Below are 24,449 nucleotides of genomic sequence, written 5' to 3'. Positions count from 1 at the left end.
CATCAACGCCCTGGAGACCCCCACCCTCTCAGCTGTCCTCTCTCCACATACTCCTCCATCTTCTCCCCTATTCATCAAGCTCACCTCAGCCCGGCTCAGCTCAGCAGCATGCATACAAAAAGAAAGGAGGCCCCATTGTTCCTCCTGACTCAGTGTGTTCTCTGCCGCCTCTCTGGGGGCTGGCAGTGATTACACAGACACACACTAACAGTCTACCCAAACGCAGTAGGTCCAGAGGACTGGATGAGTTTCTGTTTTATGATAACCAACCCAAATTACTTTCAGCAATATAGAAAGTAAAAAAAAAATGTGATCTTCAAAACTTTATCAACCATCAGAGATAGGGATCAGGGGCTTGAAGCTTGAAATCCCTGCAGGAACAGGTTAGTAAACTTTCAAATCCAGACAGATTACTGTGTGGGTTTATCTAATCCAGGAACGTAAATAAACCGCAGAAGTGCCACAATGCTTCAGAGACCTTTTCAAACACAGGAATTCCTTGCCGTGGGGGATGGATACAATATAAGTGGCCTGAAATGAATAATGTGTAGCATGCTACTTAGAAACCATTAGTGGTATTCTGGATTACTAAAATAAACCCAGAGGATCAACATCAGCATTTTACAGTCACTTGAGTGATAGCACGCACGCACGCACGCACGCACGCACGCACGCACGCACGCACGCACACACGCACACACACACACACACACACACACACACACACACACACACACACACACACACACACACACACACACACACACACACACACACACACACACACACACATATATGGCAAGAAATGCTAGCCTTCCTCAGAGGAATGTAAACATCATAGAATGATAAACAAACATGTAATGATTAATTATCTTGTTTTATATCATCCAGGTTTGTGTCTAATACCAACATTTCAAGTTGTGAGGTTTAGATTTTCATAGTCAATATCAAGTCTCAACATATATTATTACTTTGCATTGTGACTTAATCAGGCTTCATTTCCCTACATCTCCAGCAGGGGGGAACTCACTGTTCCAGAAAGACTTCCTCTTGTATAGAAGTCTACGAGAAAATTACCCTACTTCTTACTTGATTCGGTTTTAAAACTTTTACTCTTTTATTGTGTGTTTTTTGCTCATGAAATGTAATAACCATTTTGTAACTTAAGATGTATCTTCAGTATTCGGTTGTATTTACCTTTTTTTTTCTGGTTGCAAAGAGTAAACTCATTTAAACTAATGCCTCATTTTTTTTATATGCAGAATGAATATTCACTGTGATGGCTTTGTCAACTTGAGGAAGTGTGTTAATTGATCATTTGAAACAATTAACTAGAAACCATGGGATTCTGGATATATATCTGAAAAGCAAAAGCTAAATTATGAAAATGGAAGGTTTAAAGTCTTCATGATCTGTAGAATATGACTAAAAGAGACCACCACTTACACTTCCTCACCTGTCAAAGGAGTGGAACTGCATGGGCAGCATGGCCTGGGCCTGGGGGTTTGCAGCAGGGTCTGGGTAGGACAGGGGCTCCAGCCCAGCCTCCATGCCCTCTACTGGAGAGGCCACCAGGCTTTTCAGAATCTCCTTCACATTGATGCCCTTTTTGGGCTGGCTAATGCTGAGGATGGAGGAGGGCGGTTTCAGAATCCCCACGCTGGGTGAGTCAGACAGACTCTCCTGAGACTTTTTCACCTCTGAGGAGAGTGTAGAAATGAGCACTCCTGTGCTGTGCTCCAGATCAGAGCCGTTTATGATGCTGGCTAGCTGCTCCTCTCCGATACCAGAGTCTGTGCGGGGAAGTGAGCTTTCCAGGTGGAGGTCTGATTGTGCGGGATGGTCTTTACTGCTGTCAAATGCTAGGGAAGTTTCTGTGGAACACACACACCCATAAACAAATAAAATTCATTTTCTTTTATCTTGTTTATAAGTAACTAAAAAATCATTTAGTAAAACTTTTCAAATTGTTGTTTTATCAACAGACCAATACTCTAAACTCATCAACTTGATTTGTTACAGAACATCACATTAAAACAGTCATGTCATGTTTGGTGCTTTCGCTGCTTTAGTGAGTTTAGTGATTCTAATAGTCAATATTTAAATCATCTCTTGATCACTGCGCTATATGTCTTACCATATTATGCATATTGATCATATTCGTATAATGTGCCTTATAGAAGTAAGATACAGAGATTTAAAATAAGTAAACCAATGCCAAATAATTAAACTTTATTCCAGTGCCAGCTTTACATTAGAGGTGATTGAGCATGTATAGAAAGAGTCATGTGCCAACGCAGCTTCTTAGATCTCTCTCCAGAAGCTCTGATCCTCTAGAGATTATCTCTCTGTTATTCTCCTTCTATGCTAATAAAACATAAATCCTTTTATATCTTTATCTTCCTCCTGCCTTAAGCCCTGGAAGGCCCTCTATTTAAAAAGCTTTGAAGCGCTGATGCAGGAGTCAGCTGCTCTATGATTCTGTACACTGTACCCTTCTATGTATATGGGATGTAGACTGTGCATCTGTAGCATTCTGTCTCTTCGTACGCTGAAACTGCATTAACTATACAGCAAACAACTCTTGTCTTTTTTCCTAGAAACCTGCCGAAGTTCCTTTGTAGTGTGACTTTGGTTCATTTGAACCCAGTGGGTACCTACAGTAGATGCAAGGCCAGCTGTATTAATATTCATCACATGGCCTGTAATGAGGTCAACAGGGCCTGATTTAGCTAGCAAGTCGTCTGGCTTCCTGGTCCATCAGACAATCGTCTGCCACATGCCGCCTGGAAAATTCCCCCATTTTCTGGTGAAATTTATGAAGGCGGCAGTGTGCCTCTCTCCTCCCAGCAACCTCTATGATCCCATTCTCCTCTGGTGGATTGCTTGCCTAATGGGCACTGACAGATGGGGCTGAAAATAGCAAGCCTGGCTCCACTGCCCCAAAAACCCACAGTGGGCCAGCATACTGCCACTTTCCCATCTCTCAACTTCGCAGTGCTCATCTTCTCTGTCTTTGTTCTCCATGTGTTCCGGGCACTTCAAATTACACTTTCATATTTCCTTTGGCCTCTCTCCTCTTCCTCTTGTTTCTTTGATTCGCTTCACTGTTTGTCTGACTGGAAGTTGATAAAGTATGCTCACTCTAGCATCTCATAAGAGCAGGTTGGCACTGCAGCAGGCAATGCGTTAAACCTTTTTTGGCCTGATTTCCTTTCATGTGGCTTAATGTATGATTTATGAGGCATATACTACCTTTCGTTTCAGGGAGAACGATGATGCCTTTTCAAGTTCATAACTACCATCTCCAGCCTCGGTTTCCACATTTAATTCTGTGCAGTGCAATTAGCAGAGCTCATGAATTAATCATAGGTGAGCCAGAGGACTTCAGGCAGGATATTCCTGCTATTTTACTGAATGAGCTCTGAGCCCCAAGCTGGCAGCAGCACATTAGAAAGGAGCGTGGACACTCACCATTCATTTATATCAGACACAGTAACCACAAGGCAAGATTTGTGAGCGGGAACAATGGATGAAAGAAAGGAGGGCGCAGCTGTCAGCACCTGTGCTGGTAGGTGAGTTGATCTCCTGACGCATGCTGCGACCTGATTGGCTTATTCTGGCCGTCTCCCGTTGGGGCTCCAGGATGTCGCGGTACTTGGAGACCATAAGGACAGAGATGAAGTACACCACAGCTAAAGCCAGGAACTGGGCTTGCTTACTGTCATCCTGCGTATAGGGATCACAAAACGGTGATGTCACTTTCACACAATGCATTGCCGTGGCCTGAAATGCTTTCTCGGTGCACCATGCATGGAGAAGGGAAACACGTTCAAAGATCTGTCATCATTTTCAAACTTATTTCTAACACAATCTTATACATATAAAAACATATTCAACTTTGTGTTTTACCTGATGATTTGCCCATTTGTTCGACCAAAAACTGTAATGCTATTTTTATCTTCTTTACTTGCAGCCACGTCAGGTTCATTTCAACACACACACACACACACACACACACACACACACACACACACACACACACACACACACACACACACACACACACACACACACACACACACACACACACACACACACACACACACACACACACACACACACACACACACACACACACACACACACACAAAGAGGAGCACTCACCACATCACGAAAGACCACAGCGCGCAGTCGATTGATGTCCACATCCTGCAAGAGGCGATCAGGGTCCTTGATGGGAGACAAGTTACTAGGGACAGTCTCTATGGCTGTCTAAAGCATAAAGACCACACAATGTGACATGCCACTTTGTTTAGTTTTTTTATCTCTATGGTTTTTCTTCTGAAGAGATCAGAATAGGGTCAATTTCAAACCAAAGTATCTGCCAACATTTTATGTATTTATGTAAAAGAAGCTTAGATTAGGAGAGGTTGCGTAGAATCAGTACAGCTCTTTTCTTAACCACGGGGCAGATTGGTTTTGTTCTTTTGTACAGTAACATGCTGGGTGTAAATGGATTTTTTTATGGGCACATATAATCATCCTACCTTGTTGCAAGTCAAGGCATTCTGCAGGATTTCCTGAGGTTTGTTGTTGTTGTGAATGGAAGACTTATTTCCCCTGTCTCTGTGTCTCTGCCTGCACTCGAGACAGTTCCTTACAGCCACACAACACACTACACACACACACACACACACACACACACACACCATGCAAATCAGCTGTCATTTAAGAGTTAAATGGAAATTAAATGTTGATGCATGACCTCTTTAAATTAATCAGTTATCTCTGATGGTGATTTGTCCCCTGCTGCGGGGATAGAGACTGGGAGTGAAATCAGCAGCCAGACTGATTTCACTCCAAAGCCAGTGATGAGGAAATATATGTTTGCAAGAAGGACACTGAAGTCTGACGGCTATTTCCCCAACTCCAAGAGCACAACATGGAGTCAACAATCCGGGAAACACTCAAGCTCTCACCCACACACACACGCACGCACGCACAAACAGATATAGACATCTCTCACGCATACAGACAAAAGAGACATACATTCACACATATCAAATGTATATGCTTATTTTAAATTAAATTCACCACTTAAAAATTCACAATTTAGCTGTACTCTATTCCACACATAGGGGCAGAAAGATGTTGTGACTGCACTGCAAATGATTCTGTCTTTCCCCTAGGAAATCCAAAATGACGACCCTGTGAGTTACTTTTTGCTGCATCAAAACCCTGCACATTTTCAATTTAGTTAACTATTAGCAGAGCACTCCAAAATTAATTAGCTTTGCTGATGAAACAGAGGATTTTCGGGGATTAGAGGAATTATTAATGTGTGAACAGAATACTATATTGGCATTTTCTAGCTCATCAATTTGCCACAGTGACAGGCAAAAATATGCACTCCACCTCACACAGAGAGATACTGTTAGTGTTGTACTGTCTCACTGCACTGACTATCATTCACGTCGGCAGCGGCTTACATTCAATCATGATCTCACCAAGTCTGAGGCACTGACGCATCAGGCCGCCAGAGGACATGTTCTTCTCCGCCTCGATCTCACTGAAGTTAAGGGAGCTGGAGAAAACCAACACGTCTACCATCACCATGAGACGCGACAGGAAAGTGATGGCCGTCTCAGAGGACATGCCCTGAGTTGCCTCGATGTTCTCCAACTCCGTCTTGAAGAAGCAATAAGGAAGACACCAGTTAGATAAAACAAAATGTTCAATATCATCCCTACCACACTAATCTCTGTATCACAGATACAGACACAGTGGGGGCTCCAGGCTTCATGATTGTTACCTTAGGTAAGAGGAGATTATATTTAAAATTGTAAAAATTGGTGAAAAGTTTAATATATCTTTCAAACCACTAGATACAATATCGAAGCACTTCCATCACTGCCCAGTGAAAGAGCTTCAAGAATAAGCCAAATTGTGCTTTTTATACAAAGTCATCGATGATTGAGCTCAACCACCACTTGTAGCCTATAACTGTTATCAAGGTTCAAGGGTTTTTATTGTCAGATGTACAGTAGCTACAGTGTTGTTATGGCAATGAAAATCTCTAACAATGAAGCATATTATAGAAATACGTAAGACAAAATAATAAAAATAAAACTAAAACATATCACAAACTGAAACAGTAGTTTAAATTAGAGTGAAATAGTGCAGGTATTTTGTAAAACAAGTCTAAAAGTAGTGCAGATTAAGTATGACTTGTGTCAATAGTTATAGAAGAGATTGCACAATACCACTAGGAAAACAGCCTATAAACTAAATCTGGCTTTTTCAAGATTTAAAATGGCCTCTTTTTTTTTATTTGAAAAAAAAAAATTGATAAATCATACTCCAGCTGACCAATAAATATACTTTTTTATTAGTTCTTATTTTCTTTGTGTTAACATAGAAAGGTTTTCTTAGGATAATATGTGAAATGGTTGTTTGCAAAACACCAGAGGGATAGTACATTTTTAGATCTCTTTAATGAAAATAACACAAAACTGTTGTGGATTAATTAAAGTAATTTAAACATAATAGCATACATAATAACCATCACACTCGAGACAGGCACTGACTAAATAAACAAATTAGGATAACTAAAATCTATTTTAGTTTAGGACTGCAATTTATATGTGATAATGACAGAGGATAACAAACAAATATGACACACCAGGAGGTTCATTAAATCATATGTCCTCAGCATTACTGTGGCATAGTGAAAGTGAGCCAGAAGGGGGGCCAAACACATAAAAAGGTCCAAAATGATTTATTAAATCACCGCTAGATGGCAGTGTTCCCCCACAGTGAAGACAGTGAGGCGCACTTACAGTGGGAGAGGTAGCCGCTGAGAGAAGGGGTAAGATCCCTCCACAGGCGATGATGATGTTGTCTACCATTTGTGAGATGAGGTGGATGGTGTTGTGGACAAAAATAATGTTCTCATTGCTGTTAACAAAGTCCATGACAGATTTTGTGGAGTGGCTGTAGGAGTAGCAGGGAGAAAAATATGGGGTTAGTATGGGTAAAAGCATTTCTTTCCCCTAATTGTAGAAAACATATGGCAATATTACTGTGCAGTTAACCAAGCCCGTTTATAAGCAGACAGCAATAAAATGATATGGAAGGGTAATCATTGTCGCACTACAAGCATCATGCTCACCCTCCCTCTCAAGCGAACATAAACCGATTCACACACCTCCTCCAGACGTGGACGTCACTCTCCAGAGCAAACAGCAGGTCAGTGAGTAGCCTCTGGTGCATGGCTGACCATTTAAACTCTGGGATGCGGAACATGGTTGTGCGTGGGCCGGGGCTGAACTGCCGCCGCTGTTCCTCTGTGAGGGGCGTCCCCCGGAAACCAATGTCCGCACATATGTCCCTCTCCATCGAATTGGCAAGGTGGCCGTGTAGATTCTGATGTGGGACAACAATCAATAACAAACTTTAAATTAGGATACACAATAACGGTGCACCATGAGAAAAGATCAATCCTATTCTCCTCCAGAGATCAATAGTGCAACACTAATGAGATATAATGCTATTGTCATACTGATCACTATGGATGATGAATTGCCAAAATTAAAGTGAGTCCTCTGGTAACCTCTCTCTGCCTGTGGTCGAAGAAAAAAACACAACAAGCTCATTAAAACATCTAGGTCCAAGTTGAATGAGTCAGCAAGGTGATGCAAAAAAAGCACAGCGATGAGTTGAACTTTAGCAATTAGCAATAGGTTTAAAAATAAACCCTTCCTCCCAACAGCCCTCCATCAGTGACCCAGTCTGTTCAAAGAGCATGACCTCTGAGAAAGAGCACAGCTCATCTGAGAGGAGGGGAGCAAGGAACAAATCCCAGGGCATTGTTGCAGAATAATGCTTTGTCTATTTTCTTCCCTCCTGTTAGATCAGACAACTATTCCAGCAGCCCACTTTCCTGAGTCTCAGAGGGATGGCTCGTGATATGCACCAGGCCATCCTGTCCCCATTACAACCAGAGTGGAGGAAGGGAAATATCTCTGTGGGTCAGATAAATGAAACTGTTCACGAAAGGCCAATGCATCCTGACAACGGCAGACATTCTCTCTCCTTGCTGTCCACTCTTGGACCCAGATGCTGTAAGTGTTCATGATTTCCTGCAGTTAAATTTCCCTCTCGCAAAACTTTGCAGTTATTTTGAGTCTTGTGCAGTCAGTGAACCTGTACTTTCTTTCATGTGAAAATTGGAAAACTGACTTTTCGGTGTTGGATATTACCGGATGACTCAATTTATATGAATGAACTGAGCGATGAATAAGCAGACCGACCTGTGTGGTGGCTGTCGTCTGAATCTTCCTCGCCTCCTTGTCTTTGCCGGATCTCTCTGTGTCAGAAGTGTAGCTTGTTGTGTCTGCTGCGCTGCTACTCTTCACAGTTGAGGGGTTCCCTTCAGTTTCTGCTGCATCTGTACCCTCAGTGACCTCTGGGCATTTGGAGGAGGTTTCATTCCCAGAACCAGCCACAGGGCTGATGCCCTCCAAGGCGGCCTGTAGTTCAAACTCATCATTCTCCAGGATGCTGGGTAAGGAGCCAAGCTCAGAGCGGCCTGTCATGCGAGCGAGGAGGCCGAGTTCATCACTGGCGCTGGTGTGCACTCTGGGCTGTGTGCTTGGCAGGACCAGAGGCTCAGCTGTACTCAGATCAGGCAGAAGCTTGTCCACCATGCTACCTGCCACCTTGCCAAACAGAAAGTTGCTGTGAGGGACACTGTCCTTGTCATCATCTAGAGTAATTAGGGGGGCTGCATTGTGGTCATCCAGGCCGCCCCTGAGCTTTACTGCGGCAGCACAATAAACATTATCCAACAGAGAATCCACTTCCACCAGTGCTCCATTCTCGGATACTCCCAGAGTTTCTATATCGTCCAGCTTTACCTCCGTAGCCTCAACCTTCTCGGCTTTGATGTCCACCAGAAGGTCATGAACGTCGACGCTAACTCCATCTACCATACGCTCCTCATGCCCCTTCCCTTCAGCCAGCAGAATGCGAGAGTCCACACTCTCATCGTCCTTCTCACTCTCAGGTGTATGGGAGCAATCGTCCATTTCTCTGATATCCACTACACCATTGATGCCAGAAGCCTGCTCAGAGAGACCAGAGATGGTGCTGACCAAGCCCTTCCTTCCTTTTTTGATATTCTCCTCTTCCTGCCGCTGGTACTCTTCATACATCTTAGCCAAGTATTCTTTATGGGCCTCATATGTCACCTAGAAAAATAGAAATAGTAGAGGCAATGTTAGCAAATATTTTCTGATGCAAACGACTATAAAGATTTTCTTTTAGAAGAACCGAAGAGATAATATAGATACTGTCTGCCTCTACAGCAGAGGTCAGTGTTTCCTCTTTGTTGACAGTACAAAACTGACCTTAGAGTGGGCTATAGAGAGCGTGTCCACCCACACACGCCATCCTCCCCACTCATACTTGATGGCATGGTAGAGTAGAATACGAAATATGTTGTACACCATCTCAGTGATCTTCTGTTCGTCAGAGTTCTTAGGGTTGATGAAGCAGAGAGAAAACATCCAGTCCTGCCACACGGAACACTGAAGCAGGCACCTGCAATACACACATCATTAAGGAATGAATTAAGAAACTGCCATATGTAAGCCAGACACTATCAGTTTCAGTAATTTAAGTAAACTGTGATCCTCTTGACTTTAACACCTTTAAAATGTTTAATTGATGTGGTGGTGAATGGATAATTTTTCAGGACATTATACTAAAACTTTAAAAAGCGTTTAGGTAAATCACTATTTTGTTGTTTTTTTAACATTTAGTTATTCACATTTTAGTTTTTTGTAGACTAACCTCACCATCTAAATGCCAACATATTTTGTATTTGCCAACATTTAATTGCTAAAGCTTTTACTGGGTATTGGCTTTCGACGAAAAGAAGGCTTTATAAAAAAGGAGTGGTTATAAGTCTGCATTAAATCATCCTTACATTCCCTACATGTCATAGGAAGGCATACACCAGTGAATTTATGTACAAGTTGTTATGGTTCATCACATTAAATAGTTTGGATGATATGGCAACTGATGTACTAATTGTTTGTTTGTATTGCAGCATCAGCTTCTCACAGAACACACTGACAGCCAAGATTAAAAATGGGGGCATCAATTGAAAACAAACTTAAGAGTTCTTGTTTTTCTTATTCCATTTCAACAACTTAACTCGAAAAAGCACAATCTGACTTTTTAGGAAAGTGCATTTTAGGCTAATTACAGTGTGGATAAAGGTCAGTGGTTTCCAAAGACTTATAATTGCATTAGTAATATGTCTCAAAGAGAGTGTATCAGAATGTAAGGAGTTGTTGGGGGGTGAGGGAGAAAAAAAGAGAGAAAAACAACTGTCATAGACACATCTGCTGGAAATCATGATCATGTCCTCCAACAATGTGTTTGTACCTACATGAGTCTCTTAGTAATTATACAAGAAGGACCGAGTTTGCTCTTCACTTTGATACATTAAATAACAAGATAATGTATGGAAAGGTTGAGTGAAAGTGATTTAAATTCTGCTCACCGTCTGTTCTCTCGGCTGTTACTGAACAGTTTGATCATGTCTGAAAGGAAGAGCCTCCGAACCTCCATCAGCTCTGTACTGGGGGCGGAGTTCTTCAATAGGGTGGCTACCACCTTGAGAATCACTGACATCACATGAACGCAAACACAAATTGTGATTTTATCTAGAGAATACTTTAGACAGAATAAAACTCAATGTGACACATCACAGACTTACTTGGGTTCTGAATCTTGACAGTGGAGTCGGGCTCGGGATGAGGTTTGTGAACTACCTGTGTGCACACCTGCTCTGTCAGAATCTGGTGCGGGAAGAGGTGAGAAGACATAAGTCCCACATTCACAGAAAACTAATGTTGAAGTCATGTTGGGACAGTTGAGAGGAGAATGTTTGGTTACCTCGTACAGGGTGTTGTAGACCGTCACCGTCACAGTGCTGGTGTGCACCATGAGCCTCTCTCCCAGCAGAGTGAAGAGGCTGTGTGTGTGCATGATCTCCACCTTCCTCCTGTAGATAACCGCACACATAATGGTAAAGTGGCTTGTTTAGAGCTCCCTGAGTCTCTGAAAGGATCAGTGAGTGTCATCAGCTTGCCTCCCTAGTCTCACGCTCAGGGATGAGCTCTCTAGACAAGTGTCAAGAAGTGCCTGCTGTCATGAATTGGGGGAATTTCGTTAGAGGGGTGTAGGATAACGAAGTTAACCTGTCACTAGGAAAGACTTTAAGATACAATAAAAGCAAACCATAGGTGAAGTAGTTCAACTGTGACAAACTACAGACAATATAATTACTGGCCTGCCAATGCCTCAGCAGAGTTGGGACCTAAGTCAATGTTTTCATCGTCTACTGCAGAGGCTGGCAAATTGGACACTTAGGAGAAGAGCAGCATTTCTCTTGACTGCATGAATATTAACATTTTTGGGGAGAAAAGGGCAAACTGATGATTCATAGCCAGCTTCCATAAGTGTAACCTTAGACAATATACTCTTTTTCAGGATACTTTTTTAGCAATTAAGACAATGTTAATAAAAATACACTGCTGTAAGAGTTATAAGGAAACACAGAAACTTGACATAAGCTTAATTCAAATAGCCTGGCTTCTCTCTCATGCTTTGTATGGTACATTCAAGAAGCACTGCATGGCCCCAGAAAGCCTTTAGCTCTAATTATTCTGACTGACATTGACCAAGACACTAACTAACACTATCTTAAATCACTGAACTAATGAAAGAGAAATTCTATTGCCAAAAGTAATATGAACAAAGCACTGAAGAAACACGTTTCATTCTTAATGAGTTGCACAAGCTCTCAGAGTGAGCAGGATTGTGCTTTAAAATGTATGAAAGCTATTAAAGCGAGGGTTGAACGCAGGCTCTCGTGTCCCTGGGGGAGGTCTAGTTTGGGCTTATCCTGGCCTTTCCCTCCCTTCAGCAAGCACCGTTGTGAGCACAGCAAACTCCTGTATACTCTCCATCCATCCCTGCATCCCACATTTTGAATCTTCATTAGGGATTTCCTCTTCTGTCCAATGTGCAGCATAAAGCAGGTTTGCTACATGCCCGTAGGAAGTATATTAATAATTTCATGCTGTGGAACAGCTACTTGGACCTCTTCCACTATTCTCTTACGTGATTTAATGGATACAGGGCATGAGGCCAGGAATTCAGGTGTTCTACAAAGTGCAGCCTAATTTACCATCCTGGCATCCAGTCAAACGTTTTTCGGCTCGTCTAATTGTGCACTTTTTAAAAATGTGGCAGATTCAGATGAATCGTTGTCTGGATGTGAGGCCTTATTTATGATTTTGCAGCTTCATCGTAATGTTGTTTACTCGAAAATAGCTGGTTAACGGAGAACAACAGCACAACAACAGCAGTAGAAAACACGATAGACATGCAACAGACTGCTACTTTCAAAACATGACACATCATTAATCTCTTGACTTTTTATTATGAAAACCACTTATGAGTGTGTAATTACACAGCTACTGCACAGCTATTGAAATGGATTACTTACTTGTGGCCTAAATGCTTCAGGAAGTAGCCAAGGACTTTGAGGGATTGCACTCGAATGCTTTCACTCTTCGAGGCCATGAGCTTGTAGATTACTCTGAAATAGACACAAGTAGCAAGAGCTGGCAACAGCACACTGTCTGGACAGAATACAATATAACACTGAAGAGGAAAAGGACCTCCACTGGTGAGCTGACAACCCCTTCCCTACAGAGTGAATTTACATTAACATCGGATGAATGTCCTAATGAAGGCAGCAGCCTTTCCGAAATGAATAGAACTCCCAAGTAGTGCTACACACTGCACATTTATATTTTATAGGATGACATGGGGTTAGTTTGATCATCTGTGTCATATTGGGATATCAATATGTTAATATTGTTGCTTTTTCATGCATAGAGTTTTTTTTCCTCTTCGATGAGCTTATGAATTATTCATGCATCACGTAGACACGCAGCAACAGCACTGCTGTAAGGTGTTCAGCTTTATTTTGTGAAATCACCTCTTCATTGTGTGCCTTAATAGCAAAGGGATTGTGTCTTCCCCTGAGGGGCTTACCGTATTCCATTTCTCTGGTCAAAAGCAGGGATCATGGAGGCTGGATGCTCAGACATGAGGGCTACCACCAACTGCAACACATCATGCAGATTCTCATCCTGCAGACAATCCAGGAGAGAGAGAGACAATGAGGGATACAACAATAGAAAAGGGGTCAGGCGAAGAAAGACAATCATGTTTTTGTTCTTTGCTCAGACTGTAAATGCAACTGCAGCAAAAACATAATGCATGTGTCTTGCAGTATTAGAATACACATGCCCCGTGGTACACCTTGCAACAGTCAAGGAGTTGTGGCTGGTTATTGCACTGTGGAAAATAGGTTAAAATGAAGCATTCATCTTGATATAGTTTAAATGCTAGGAAAAAAAATTATCCCAGAAAAACATTGCTGAAAATAAAATGTGACCTTGTGGTTTAGTGCAGCAGTAAAGTGGCCCTCTGAGATAAATTGAATTCACTCGGTGCAAATTGACTCCTGTACCTCATGCATTGTTAACAAATAGTTCAGGATGCTCTGCAGCTCATCCTCCTTCACACCTCGGTCCTGAAAGAAGAAAAACACAGAATGTTGAATCATCTGCCTTTCTTGCTATTTTGTACAGTTAAGAATGTGGTACTAGAAATTATACAAGCACATGTGTTTCGGCCTTTAGGGCTTAGTGTGGGTGTGTGATTTGGTTTTCTGCAACCAAACAGATTGAAAGCCAGATAACTTGTTTGCTTGTGAACTCTGGTTTGGTGACAGTATGTAGACACCAAATCTGTTTGCTGTCCAATTTATGAATTCCTTTAACAACTGCCTTAAAAAACCCTGTTACACTTAAACTACATTAAAGAGTCCAATATAAAACTTTAGAAAAAGATCTTACTGGGGAAAATGTAGTTTTGTTGAAAATGTAGTTTTTCCCCACTAAGAAAAACTACATTTTTGTGAAATATGTAGTCTGGCACTTTGATTAGAATATAATGTATTATTAGTAATTCAACTTATTCAGTAAGGAAAACGCCAGTCATACATTTTCAAATTTGAGTTCAAAGTGATGTCTTATTTTGATCCAATAACTTAAATGATACAGAAATTACCAAAAACTGAATAAGGTTTGGTCATTACATGTTTCAGCACAACTGGTTTTATTCCAAGCACATAGTTTTTCTCAGGACATAAAAAAGAAATAGCAGTGAATTTATTAAGGAGCAGACCGGCAGAACGTCTTAGGGATAACAGAGAGGGTTGACTCTCTCCACATCTTCCCTGTGCAGCTCATAATCAAGTTGTGTGAGGTGCTGTGAGGCATGAAAACAGGTGGGATATACCTTCAGGATGAGTTGCTTGAGGAAAAGAAGCATGAATGCCCGCAGAGAAACTATTTCTTTCTGGGTCGGCCTCGGACCATCTGTAGTTGGAAAGAGATAAAAATACATTTTATATATAGTATATATATATATATATATATATATATATATGATTGATTACGACACATTCCTTTCATTAATATGTGTGTTCTTCTCCTTTGAGCTGTGAAAAAGCAGTCAACACAGTGATACTGTATCTTCAAAGGATGTTTTGCTGTATCATTAGCTAGGTGCTGATGCGCTTTACCTTGAATGTGTGTATCTCTGTAAACAGAAACATGTGCACATCAACAATTTGTAGAATATATTTTACATAAATTCAGCTTTAAGTTCAGCAGAAGACATTCAAAATGATTCATCCCACATGTATTCATCATTACAGTATGTGTTTATCCCACATACCCAGGTAGCAACATATAGCCCAGGCAGCCAGCCCAAGGTCACACCTGTCCATCACTTTGGCCAACAGCTCATTACAAATACCCAGAATGCCTCTGCCAACTTAAGGTCACTTTGGCTTGCAGAAGTTAGCCTCACAGTGCAATCCATCCCTGTCATGAAGTTCATTCAACACTGACGGGCTGAATGCTGTCGGCAGGTGTATGAATGTCGTGCAAATACAGAAGAATGACAGAATATGACAGAAGGCATTGATTAAATGCCAAATCACAGAGCTGCTTCTACTGATGCTGTATTGGGGTGGTTTGCACTGGAAGAAATTTTGACATGATCAGATCCTTTTCAATATGCTGATTTTTAACGAAAAAATGTTTGCAGGTACACTGAGCAAGCACACTAATAGGCTGCCGCAACAGGCACATAGATACAACAGACAGCTTTTCAGTCAAACACACACCAGAAAATGCAGGATATGGCATACATTAGCACTTATAACAATGAAAACATGAATCCCCAGATTAGCTGCACTCTCTGTAACACAAAGGCTCCATTTTGGCTGTAAAACGCAGAATATTTCTGTTCAGCCTTTGCAACCAGCCAGGTATAGACACTGTGACAAAAACATATTTTGCATTTGCAGAGCTATTAAATGACTGAAGCTAAAGCCTTTCAGGGAAAATTGGTCACTCTTCTCAATGCTTCTCCTCTCCTCTCAGCCCTGATAAACCCTAACCTCCACCTTGTCTGGACACATGTTCATTTGAAATGGGGACAGGGCCATGATGACAGATACCCCGGCAGCAGACACCTGACCATCCTGCTTGCCCAACACCCGGTCAACGTAATCAATGAAGAGTCTCCCCGAAGGTTGCAGGAGGATGGCAAGGGCCGCTGCATCCCGACACTGATTAATAGAGAGCGAGGGGAAAACCCAGTGCAGGGACAGAGCCTGACAGGAAGGGGATGATAAGAACATTATTACCGCAGCCACTGCACCCACGTTATTCACAACCAATTATCCTCGGCGGCTCAGCACAGCTCTTGTTTCTCACTCCCATATTGCTTTACTTCCCACATCCCAAGGGCACAATGTGAAGGAGTTTATTGAAAAATAATTGATGTTCATGTGATTAATGCAGGAATCTTATTTGGGCTTATAACTGATAATAAAGTCATGGCATACAGAACAGCATGCGTCCTCCATACTTGCGCAGGCCTTTAAATAGACAACGAGATTAATTATGTTTTCACTCCCTGGGTGATTTTAAATAAACAAAGGCTGATAAAATACTCTAATGCAACAAGTATTTTTAATCACAGCAGCTTTAATTGGTTTCCAGGATTCATCTCAGGTTGAAACATATGCTCTGCCTGCTGAAACTCCTCTGTTGTGAGCATTTGGAGTATGTTACCTTTGGACTCCAATGACTGAACATTTCTAAGACACAAACAGGGAAAACATTAAGGGAAAAATAAATAATGAATGGCTCAGGCATTCCATCTTTCTCTCAACAACTTTTCTAATGCTCCATCAAACCTTCATTTGATCCAGTGGATATCCCAAAGCCAAACCATTCCTTGACTTATGTAAACTCAGTCATTACAACAGATTAATCATCAGCATGTAGACAAAAAGTATTCACACTCCTGGATCAGAATATCCCTCTGATGTCACTGCTCAATCTTTCCTGAAATGCATCTTGAATTGAACTTGGTGACAAACATCTCTGAAGCCCATCTCATTACTTACTATTGAGTTAAACAGAGGCAGGGCAAAGACAGAGGCAGAGGGAGAGTGATAAAGATTGAGACACATTATGTGTTGCCTTGTGGATACTTATTACGCACTGGGAGAAGCTGAACAATAGGCATCTGTCTGCAGTGTTCCTGTGTATAACTGGATGAATCATTGCTTTAATTTGATACCACTCTCTATTAAGACCTGGGGAAAAAAAGGAGGTACTTCCAGCAACAGAGTGAGAAGCTGGAGGAGCTCCATTTTAAATGTGTTCTCCGTCTCCCTATAATTGAACACTTCATTATCTGCTTGGCTCTCTCCCCCTTTCTATGTGTATTTGTTTGGTCGTTAGTCAGTTGAGAAGGACAGAGAGGAAACTTGCCTATACTTGGCTGCATCACCGGGACCAGACCCACTCTGAAAATGACCCACAGAAGGAAGGCCACACATTTCAAGATATAGAAAAGAATTCTTTCCATTTTCCCAGGCCTTTACAATCTCAAGACTTTAGCGACAATCAGCTTAAGTTGTGTTTGAGAGAGGTATAGTTTTGGAAGGCTTCGCAAGTTACTTTAAGGGGTGATAATATTGGGCATAGCTAATGGAGTACAATATGTGTTTATGTGTAGGTCTTTGAAATCAAATGAAGAAAAATAGATGTCTGTGTATTAAATGAAGCGTTATCACAATACTGCGAAATCAGTCTGTGTGTAAACAAACATATTTCTTGCATCAGCTATTAACTATTTTTTTGAGCAGTGATTCTTACAAATGCTTTTTAAATATCGAGGTCTTTGAAATCAAATACAAAGTCAATCATTTACCACGACATAACTACAGTGAGTGTAGGTCACTACAGCTGCGGGAAAAAATTAAGAGACCACTTCAACATTATCATTTTCTCTTGTTTTATTATTTATAGATATCTCTTTGAGGACTTTTGTTGTTTTTGTATTCTTAAACTACTGACAACATTTGACTGTGCTGAAATTCAACAAACAATGGTTTCCGGAGCTGTATGTGTTTGCATTTGTCTCTCTAGACTCTTTGTTGTACCCATCTTAAAGTTGTAGTAAGCTCATTGGTGGCTGTGTCTCCTTACTTTGATAGTGTTAGTCCTCAAAGCTGCTTCAGAGCTGTGGCTGTCTTGCAATGCACCATGGTCTTTCACCCTAAAACACTTCTTTGTCTAGCACCCAACCCAGACGTCTACACATATCATGCATGTGTTAAGTCCACATATGACACAAGGTTATTTATATTAATATTCCTGCATTTTCTTTTGGTGTTTCTTATAACCCCTGTTGATCTCTCTGAAGTCATACAACTATTTGATCTTCTGATGCTCCGATATAAAGCAGAACTATACTACATTGCCTGATGCTACAAAGCTTCTCCCAATTGATTTTGACAGCAGTGAAAGCCACATAAAACCTACAAGGAGAGTCAAACGAAGGGGACGTAATAGAAATAAAGTCATGATAAAAGTTCCTCCCATAGCTAAATATAGCTCATCATCCTAGAGCATGAGCTCTATTTAGGTTGGGCTTTCATCCCTTATTATGTCTTGTAAAGTTTCCTAGCACAGCATAAGAAGGGATAAGGGACCTGGCACTGTGTAAGTACATGGGATAAGGAACAAATTAAAATCAGGGGGAAAAATGTCCATACACTGAGCCAACTTTCAGATGTGTGTGCACATATTATCCCAGCTAACCTCACTCTGGAGGTCACTTTCACTATTAGAGGGAAATCAATTAGGATCACTCCCAACCCTAGCAGATCATGAATCTAGGCCAGGTGCCTTGATGTGGCTTATAAATAGGCTTAAATACAGCCAACTCTGACACCGCCAGTGAGAATGTATTTCCATCTTGCAGTGTTAATAAATGTCATGTTTGCTTGAGATGAAGATTATTACTGGTACTAACAATGTTGATGGAATTCAGGAAAGAAAAACAATTAGAAGGAATCTCACATGACTGTACAGCACATCAAGGAGTCGGTTTCATGAGGTGAGGCAGTCACTGAGATCTCAGTCAGCGCCATTATAAAACAACACGGATCGTTTTAGAAAAGAATAATGGTTAGCAAAAGGATAAGACAGTTCAAGGACGATTTTGCTTCCAGCATGGCCTGCTTTGTGACATACTGTAGAGAGAGGGTACCACTCACACTACTGGCCCCAGTTTCAGAGGCCTGACACCCACACCCAGCACCCCAGTGGGATGACAGTATTGATGTGGCGTGTCTTCCTCACTGTCATCTGCTGTGATGGCCATCGTCTTAACGGCTGTCAGGCATGTGCTTCCATGTGGAGATGAGTCATTTGAAATGTGGGGGAGCTGCTGCTATTTCAGGAAGACACTTTGATAGCAGGCTTGTGACTGCACACAATGATCGTGATTGGTTTCCAATGATTTCCTTTCCGGAAACACTGAGCTTCACTCGGATGAGCCTTCAGATAAATGTGAAACAGCTTATTTATACAAAACTAAACAAAAAAAAACGTAGTTGGAAGTACGCTGGGGAAACAAAAAGGTAAATATACTCACCTAGACCCTTTGGTGTGATGCCGCTGCTGTCGGCAGGGTTGACGGCCCAGTGGTAATACTTTAGCGTGTGCATGAGCTGCAGCACCGTGCCCACTCGACGAATGGTGTTGTAGATGGTTGCCGTGCCAATGAACTCTGCAGAAAGGTATGTGTACAAAGAGAGCTGTACCTGGAGTGGATGGAAACACACACACACACACACACACACACACACACACACACACACACCCACACACACATGTTATCAAGTGCAATGAATAACTAATCTCCAATAACGTATACAATGTAGACATTCATTGTGGTGGATTGCACATGGAGCAGATTATCCCTGCAAGTTCATGGCACGGATGGCCACTGACCCTATATCTCTTAATGTCGCTGCTCCACTTTGTTCATTGATGATTAGCATGTCCTCTTTAATTAGCGACAGACCTGACAAGAATCCTTAATCCACCCTCAGTCCTTCCAGCTATAAAGCATCAATGGCTCTCTCCCTTATGTCATAAATTATAGGATATTAACAAGGAATGGTATTAACGAGTTATGATGACAGAGGGCAGTGTGGTTACATCATGTGATGTGGTTTGAGGTTACTTAAATTAAACACTGGAAATAACTGATCACCAACTGTTTGTGATTTCCATGAGGACAGAGCAGTGAAATGCACTTACAAAATTGTATTTGTCTACTCGGACAAGGTCAGTAAGCGCACATAATTAATGCATATATTGCAAGCTTCCATTCACACAGCTGGCTCTCCATACCCGGTGCAGCTAGAGGACGGGAACAGAGGAAACATGGACTTTGTAGCATGTCCTAAGGGGAAGAGCCAGGGTAGCTCTCTGTGCCGATGTAGCTAAAAGTGTTCTAACCCATTTCATTATCTCACGCTTTTTCTCATTTCCCTCTCTCTTTCTCTACGTTCTATTTTGAAGGAAAGTTACAGGCAAGCCTCCAGACACTTTTGTATATATTTCCTCCTTTTATTTATTCATGGCTCGGCCCACCGGCAGAATTCTTGAGGCAAATACATTTGCCACACAAACTCAACTCCTTTGATATACCTCATCTCAGTTTTCATGGGTCATTATTTTAAAAAAAAAAGGAAGGAAGGAGGCTCTTGAGCATTTCAAAAATGTGTTAGATTGAAGACAGACAAGTGGAAGCAAGTGATGACTTTCAGTGACTTATAGATGTTAGAATACATCTGGGGTATGTGCTCAACTCAACTGCTCAGCTATGGCTTGGTCAATTTGGGCCATAAATCCAAACTGTAGTTAGTTAAAACAGCCTCAAATTATTAATAATACTTGTTATAACTAAAAACATTGCGTTTGTATTTTCATTTTGCTCATAAATTTGAGTTTAAGAAAATCATAAAAACATTGGTAGATATTTGTTGTTGTTTTTTAAATCTGATACATACAGTATTTCATCCCTACTTTGTTTATTTCCACCTAAAACACGAGTGCTATTAAACATATTCAAAAACTGAAATTGTGAAAACTGAGAAGTGTAATACAAATTCGCAAACACTGAACACTTTCAACAACATTTACAGAAGCATGATAATGTAAAGGATTTTTGAAGCCTTCTGTGGCTGAACGTTTCTGATATGCTTCCACTTCAGCTCTCAGGCTCAGAACACTCATCCCTTCAGGGACTGGATTCCCTCACCTTGGCAGGGGTGTAGATCCAGATGGCTGCATTGAACAGGATGTGGTCACACAGCTGCTTCAGCAGGGGGGCCCCGTGTGTCAGACTGTCCAGATATTTTGCAAAGGAGAGGAATTGCTCTAATACAGCCCTGGTGATGTGTACACGTGATGACTGTAAGAAGAAGCACAAAGTCATGTTAAAAAATAATAATATTTCATATCCTATTCTGCTTTAACCATGTATTTATCTTTATAATTCTGACTGAAAAAATACAAACCTCTCTCTTTTTCTCCTTACCCACTTCTCTAAAAACGGTGTACAAACGAGCTGATCCAGATTTGCTTTCCTTATGACGTGATAAGGAAAATGTGGGCTGGCTTTACATTGAACTCACGGCAACGTCCCACCCATTTGACAATTCCCAACCTATCATCCCCAATATACAGTCGCGTGCTGAATCCCCTCCGCAGCACCTCTGGGTGTCTTTGTATTCAGCAGGATAGAATCAGAGGATGAAACCCTCTTTATTAGTCACATACATGCACACAGCAGAGCGCACACAGTGAAATTGGTCCTCTGCATTTAACCCATCCTAGTACTAGGGGCAGTGGGCAGCTATTGTGCAGCGCCCGGGGAGCAATGGGGAGGGGGGATTGGAGGTGTCCTGGTGCCTTATCAAGGGCACCACAGCAGGGCCTAGGAGGTGAACTGGGACCTCTGCAGGGATGTCTGCAGGAGGAACATTGTATAATAGTAGTTGTATAATACATATAATGGCGTTTATCTAGCGGTCAACACATATAAAGAACATGTCAAACTATGTGCTGTACCAGGAACAATGAGCGACGTGTATCAGTGTCACCTCTTAGAAAACTTTCACAGAGGAGAGAGAGCTGCATGGCGCTGCAAAAGGGCGTGGCCAGCTTCAGCTCAGAAATGTAAAGCTACAGTCAGAGTCAGCACTTCAGGAACAGGGCTGAAATAGAGGGGGCTGAGGCATGCTACAATGGGTGATCTGTTTGGTATTTTGAGCAAAACACTTCAGACATGTTTTGTATAGATATGGCCCTACAATATATTGTTCAAAAATAGCTTGATTGGGGACCTTTAAAGTACGTTTTAAGGTATTAAGTAGTGAACATTTCATCAAATAAAATAGAGTGATATGGACAAAAACCTGTTTTCATAACTTACTACTACTACACTAACAGGTGTATTGGAAATAGAGTGTATGCTTTATTTTATTGAAGGGCTATATTATGCATATGCTCAAGTCTTATCTTAACTATGCCTTTGAAGACTCTCAATCCTTTTTTGTCATTCGAAAGTTTTGTCAATTTCCGTCTGTGTCGACTCATTTAAAGGATTACTAGATTTTGTCGTTTATTCTAATGTTCTGTTGCAGCAAGATAGCAGGTTGGAATAACTGACACGTTGGTCTATTTAGTTCATTTGTCACTAAACCTCAAAACAAGGTTGAAACATTAAATTAGGACAAGTTGTAGAAACATTGCAGCAACTTGCAGAGAATGTCACTTTACGTATTTAGTGTAACCACACCTTCCTGAAACCTGTTCTCTGCCCAGTTGGGGACTTGGTGAGGGCAGAAGTGAAGGAAAATTAAGGCAAAGGGGGAAGGGTAGGTGTGGCATAAACAGATCACGAACAGATGGTACGATATGTGGAAGCCTGAAACCTGGCAGCGGGAAGGATGCAAAAAAATAAAAAGCGCAGCTCTCAGATGCCGACTGTCTGGCTGTTAGTTAACAGCAGCTGAAGCCAGCAGGCAGGCAAGTCACTGAGTGACAAAGTGGAGTCATTTCTCAGAGCTCTGAAAGAGACCACACTCTGGGGAGGCCTGCAAGCTGCTAGATCTGCATCACAAAATGGGTAAATAAAGATTGATGCGGTAAGAGAGAAAGGAGAGAATAGGTAGTTATTCCTCTTGCTCTTTTTAGTTCAAAGACACATTCAGGACCCTGCTACAGGCGATGGGAGACCAGACTGTTGACAGGCCTTGGAGAGTGCAGACACGATACAGTGCACCTTGATAGTGGGGAAGTTAAAAGAGGTTTCAAAAGCAGATGGGCTTGTTAGTAAAAAAAAAAACATCACAGTAAACTTCAAATCACAGTTCCAAGTGAGACATAACATGCTGTGATGAGCATATTATATAGATGTGGGGATAATATGGAAATGGCAAGTTATTATAAATTGATGTGTCACTGAGGTTAGGAGATATTTCCAATATGTAATGGAGGCTCTGCCGCACCTTCTCTAGCAGGTATCCAATCACCAAGAAGCCCTTCCCTCCCAGCATCTGCTCCTGCATGGCCACAGAGCTCTTGAGCAGCTCAACCAGAAAGGCCAGGAGAGTGGCGCTGCAAAACAGGAAGACACAACATGTCAAACAGGAACACAACATGCATTTATCCACACAGCTATTAGGTGCTGATGGAGTGATTCTATAAACAGCAGCAGCATGAGGACTCAGTGTGGCAGAGGTAGGACAAACAAGGTCATTTCTGATGATGTCAGCAATCAGCTGGGAACCCCAGCCCAACACTTTCATCCTTCTTGAAGAAGAAAGAGAAGAAAGACTGGGTGCACTGAGGATCTCTCTAGGGAGAGTGATCTGGGGGGATGACTGGTACCAGGGTGTGTGTGTGTGTGTGTTTGTGTGCATTTGTGTTAGGTGAGGGTTCATGGGGGCAAGTCAGTTCTCTGAAGATGTTTTTTTCTTTTCTTTGTTGGAGGGCTTTTCACTTGAAGCCTCTGGCTGAGTGACAGTGGTGCTCAGTGACACTTTTTAATCGGCTTTCCCCCACATCCTCCAGTGGCCTCCGCTCTAGCGCAACAATCACAAGGACACAATCACTCATGTGCCGGCTTGTCCATAGATACTGCACAAACAGTACATGCATACAAACTCGTACATTAAGTGTGAACTTCGCTCTGCTCTGTGTTTGTTTTCTACCTTGTACGTTTGCATTTGCTCCTTTCTTGCTTGTTGCTCCAACTTATCAATAACTGAGCTGTGGACAAAACATTGTGACCGTGATCTCTGTGTGCAATTGGTTTAGCCTCCGGTACTTCACTGCCACTCCAATTTGGCAGAACAGTAGCAAAAGTGCTGCTTTGGAATTGGCATAATTGGAGTAACATGAGATGCTCAGATCAAAACGAAAAAATTGTTGATCACTATTTTGGGATGCTGTTGAGAACAGCCACTGACTGGCATTATAGAGAGTTAATTGTGTTAGTTGTTGTTTGCAGAGGCTTTGAACTCCTCAGATGAACAGGCTTCAGAATGACTCAATCCAAAAGCCAAGACAAGGACGAAGCAGGTATTGCAGAGAATGACACACTGAGAGGAAAAGACCCTTGACAAGCTAGCGATAGAGAAACAGGGACAGATATGAGGGAGGAGAGGAAACTACAGAGGCGGGGGCTTTGGGCATCAGGGGGTTGAGCTGCTGTGTGGCCACACCCGCATCTATCTGCTACTGCTGTCCTCAAACTAACACGGATTAGAGCAAAGCTCAGACTCCATAAAGGGCACAGTGGGGAAGCTTTGGACTGACCAGCTCAGGATGACAGGG

General features: G+C 41.9%; 1 protein-coding gene across 1 annotated transcript in view; it reads right to left on the bottom strand.

The window, feature by feature from the left end:
- Positions 1–24,449, bottom strand: part of nbeab (neurobeachin b) — a 179,335-nt gene that overhangs the window by 100,139 nt on the left and 54,747 nt on the right. The window contains exons 11-29 of the mRNA XM_063906394.1: positions 23,120–23,228; positions 20,866–21,018; positions 19,189–19,357; positions 14,458–14,537; positions 13,625–13,687; positions 13,144–13,241; positions 12,590–12,682; positions 10,972–11,080; positions 10,793–10,874; positions 10,577–10,700; positions 9,414–9,606; positions 8,316–9,254; positions 7,211–7,428; positions 6,843–6,996; positions 5,511–5,691; positions 4,551–4,678; positions 4,168–4,275; positions 3,564–3,729; positions 1,457–1,874 (exon numbers count right to left, since the gene is read on the bottom strand). Of these exons, the coding sequence (XP_063762464.1) occupies positions 1,457–1,874; positions 3,564–3,729; positions 4,168–4,275; positions 4,551–4,678; positions 5,511–5,691; positions 6,843–6,996; positions 7,211–7,428; positions 8,316–9,254; positions 9,414–9,606; positions 10,577–10,700; positions 10,793–10,874; positions 10,972–11,080; positions 12,590–12,682; positions 13,144–13,241; positions 13,625–13,687; positions 14,458–14,537; positions 19,189–19,357; positions 20,866–21,018; positions 23,120–23,228 (3,585 nt within the window). The remainder of the gene's footprint in view (positions 1–1,456; positions 1,875–3,563; positions 3,730–4,167; positions 4,276–4,550; positions 4,679–5,510; positions 5,692–6,842; positions 6,997–7,210; positions 7,429–8,315; positions 9,255–9,413; positions 9,607–10,576; positions 10,701–10,792; positions 10,875–10,971; positions 11,081–12,589; positions 12,683–13,143; positions 13,242–13,624; positions 13,688–14,457; positions 14,538–19,188; positions 19,358–20,865; positions 21,019–23,119; positions 23,229–24,449) is intronic.

This window comes from Eleginops maclovinus, chromosome 18, assembly GCF_036324505.1.
Source record: "Eleginops maclovinus isolate JMC-PN-2008 ecotype Puerto Natales chromosome 18, JC_Emac_rtc_rv5, whole genome shotgun sequence".
Lineage (NCBI taxonomy): Eukaryota > Metazoa > Chordata > Actinopteri > Perciformes > Eleginopidae > Eleginops > Eleginops maclovinus.
Note: the sequence above shows the minus strand (reverse complement) of the source record. Positions and strands in the feature narration are given on the sequence as shown.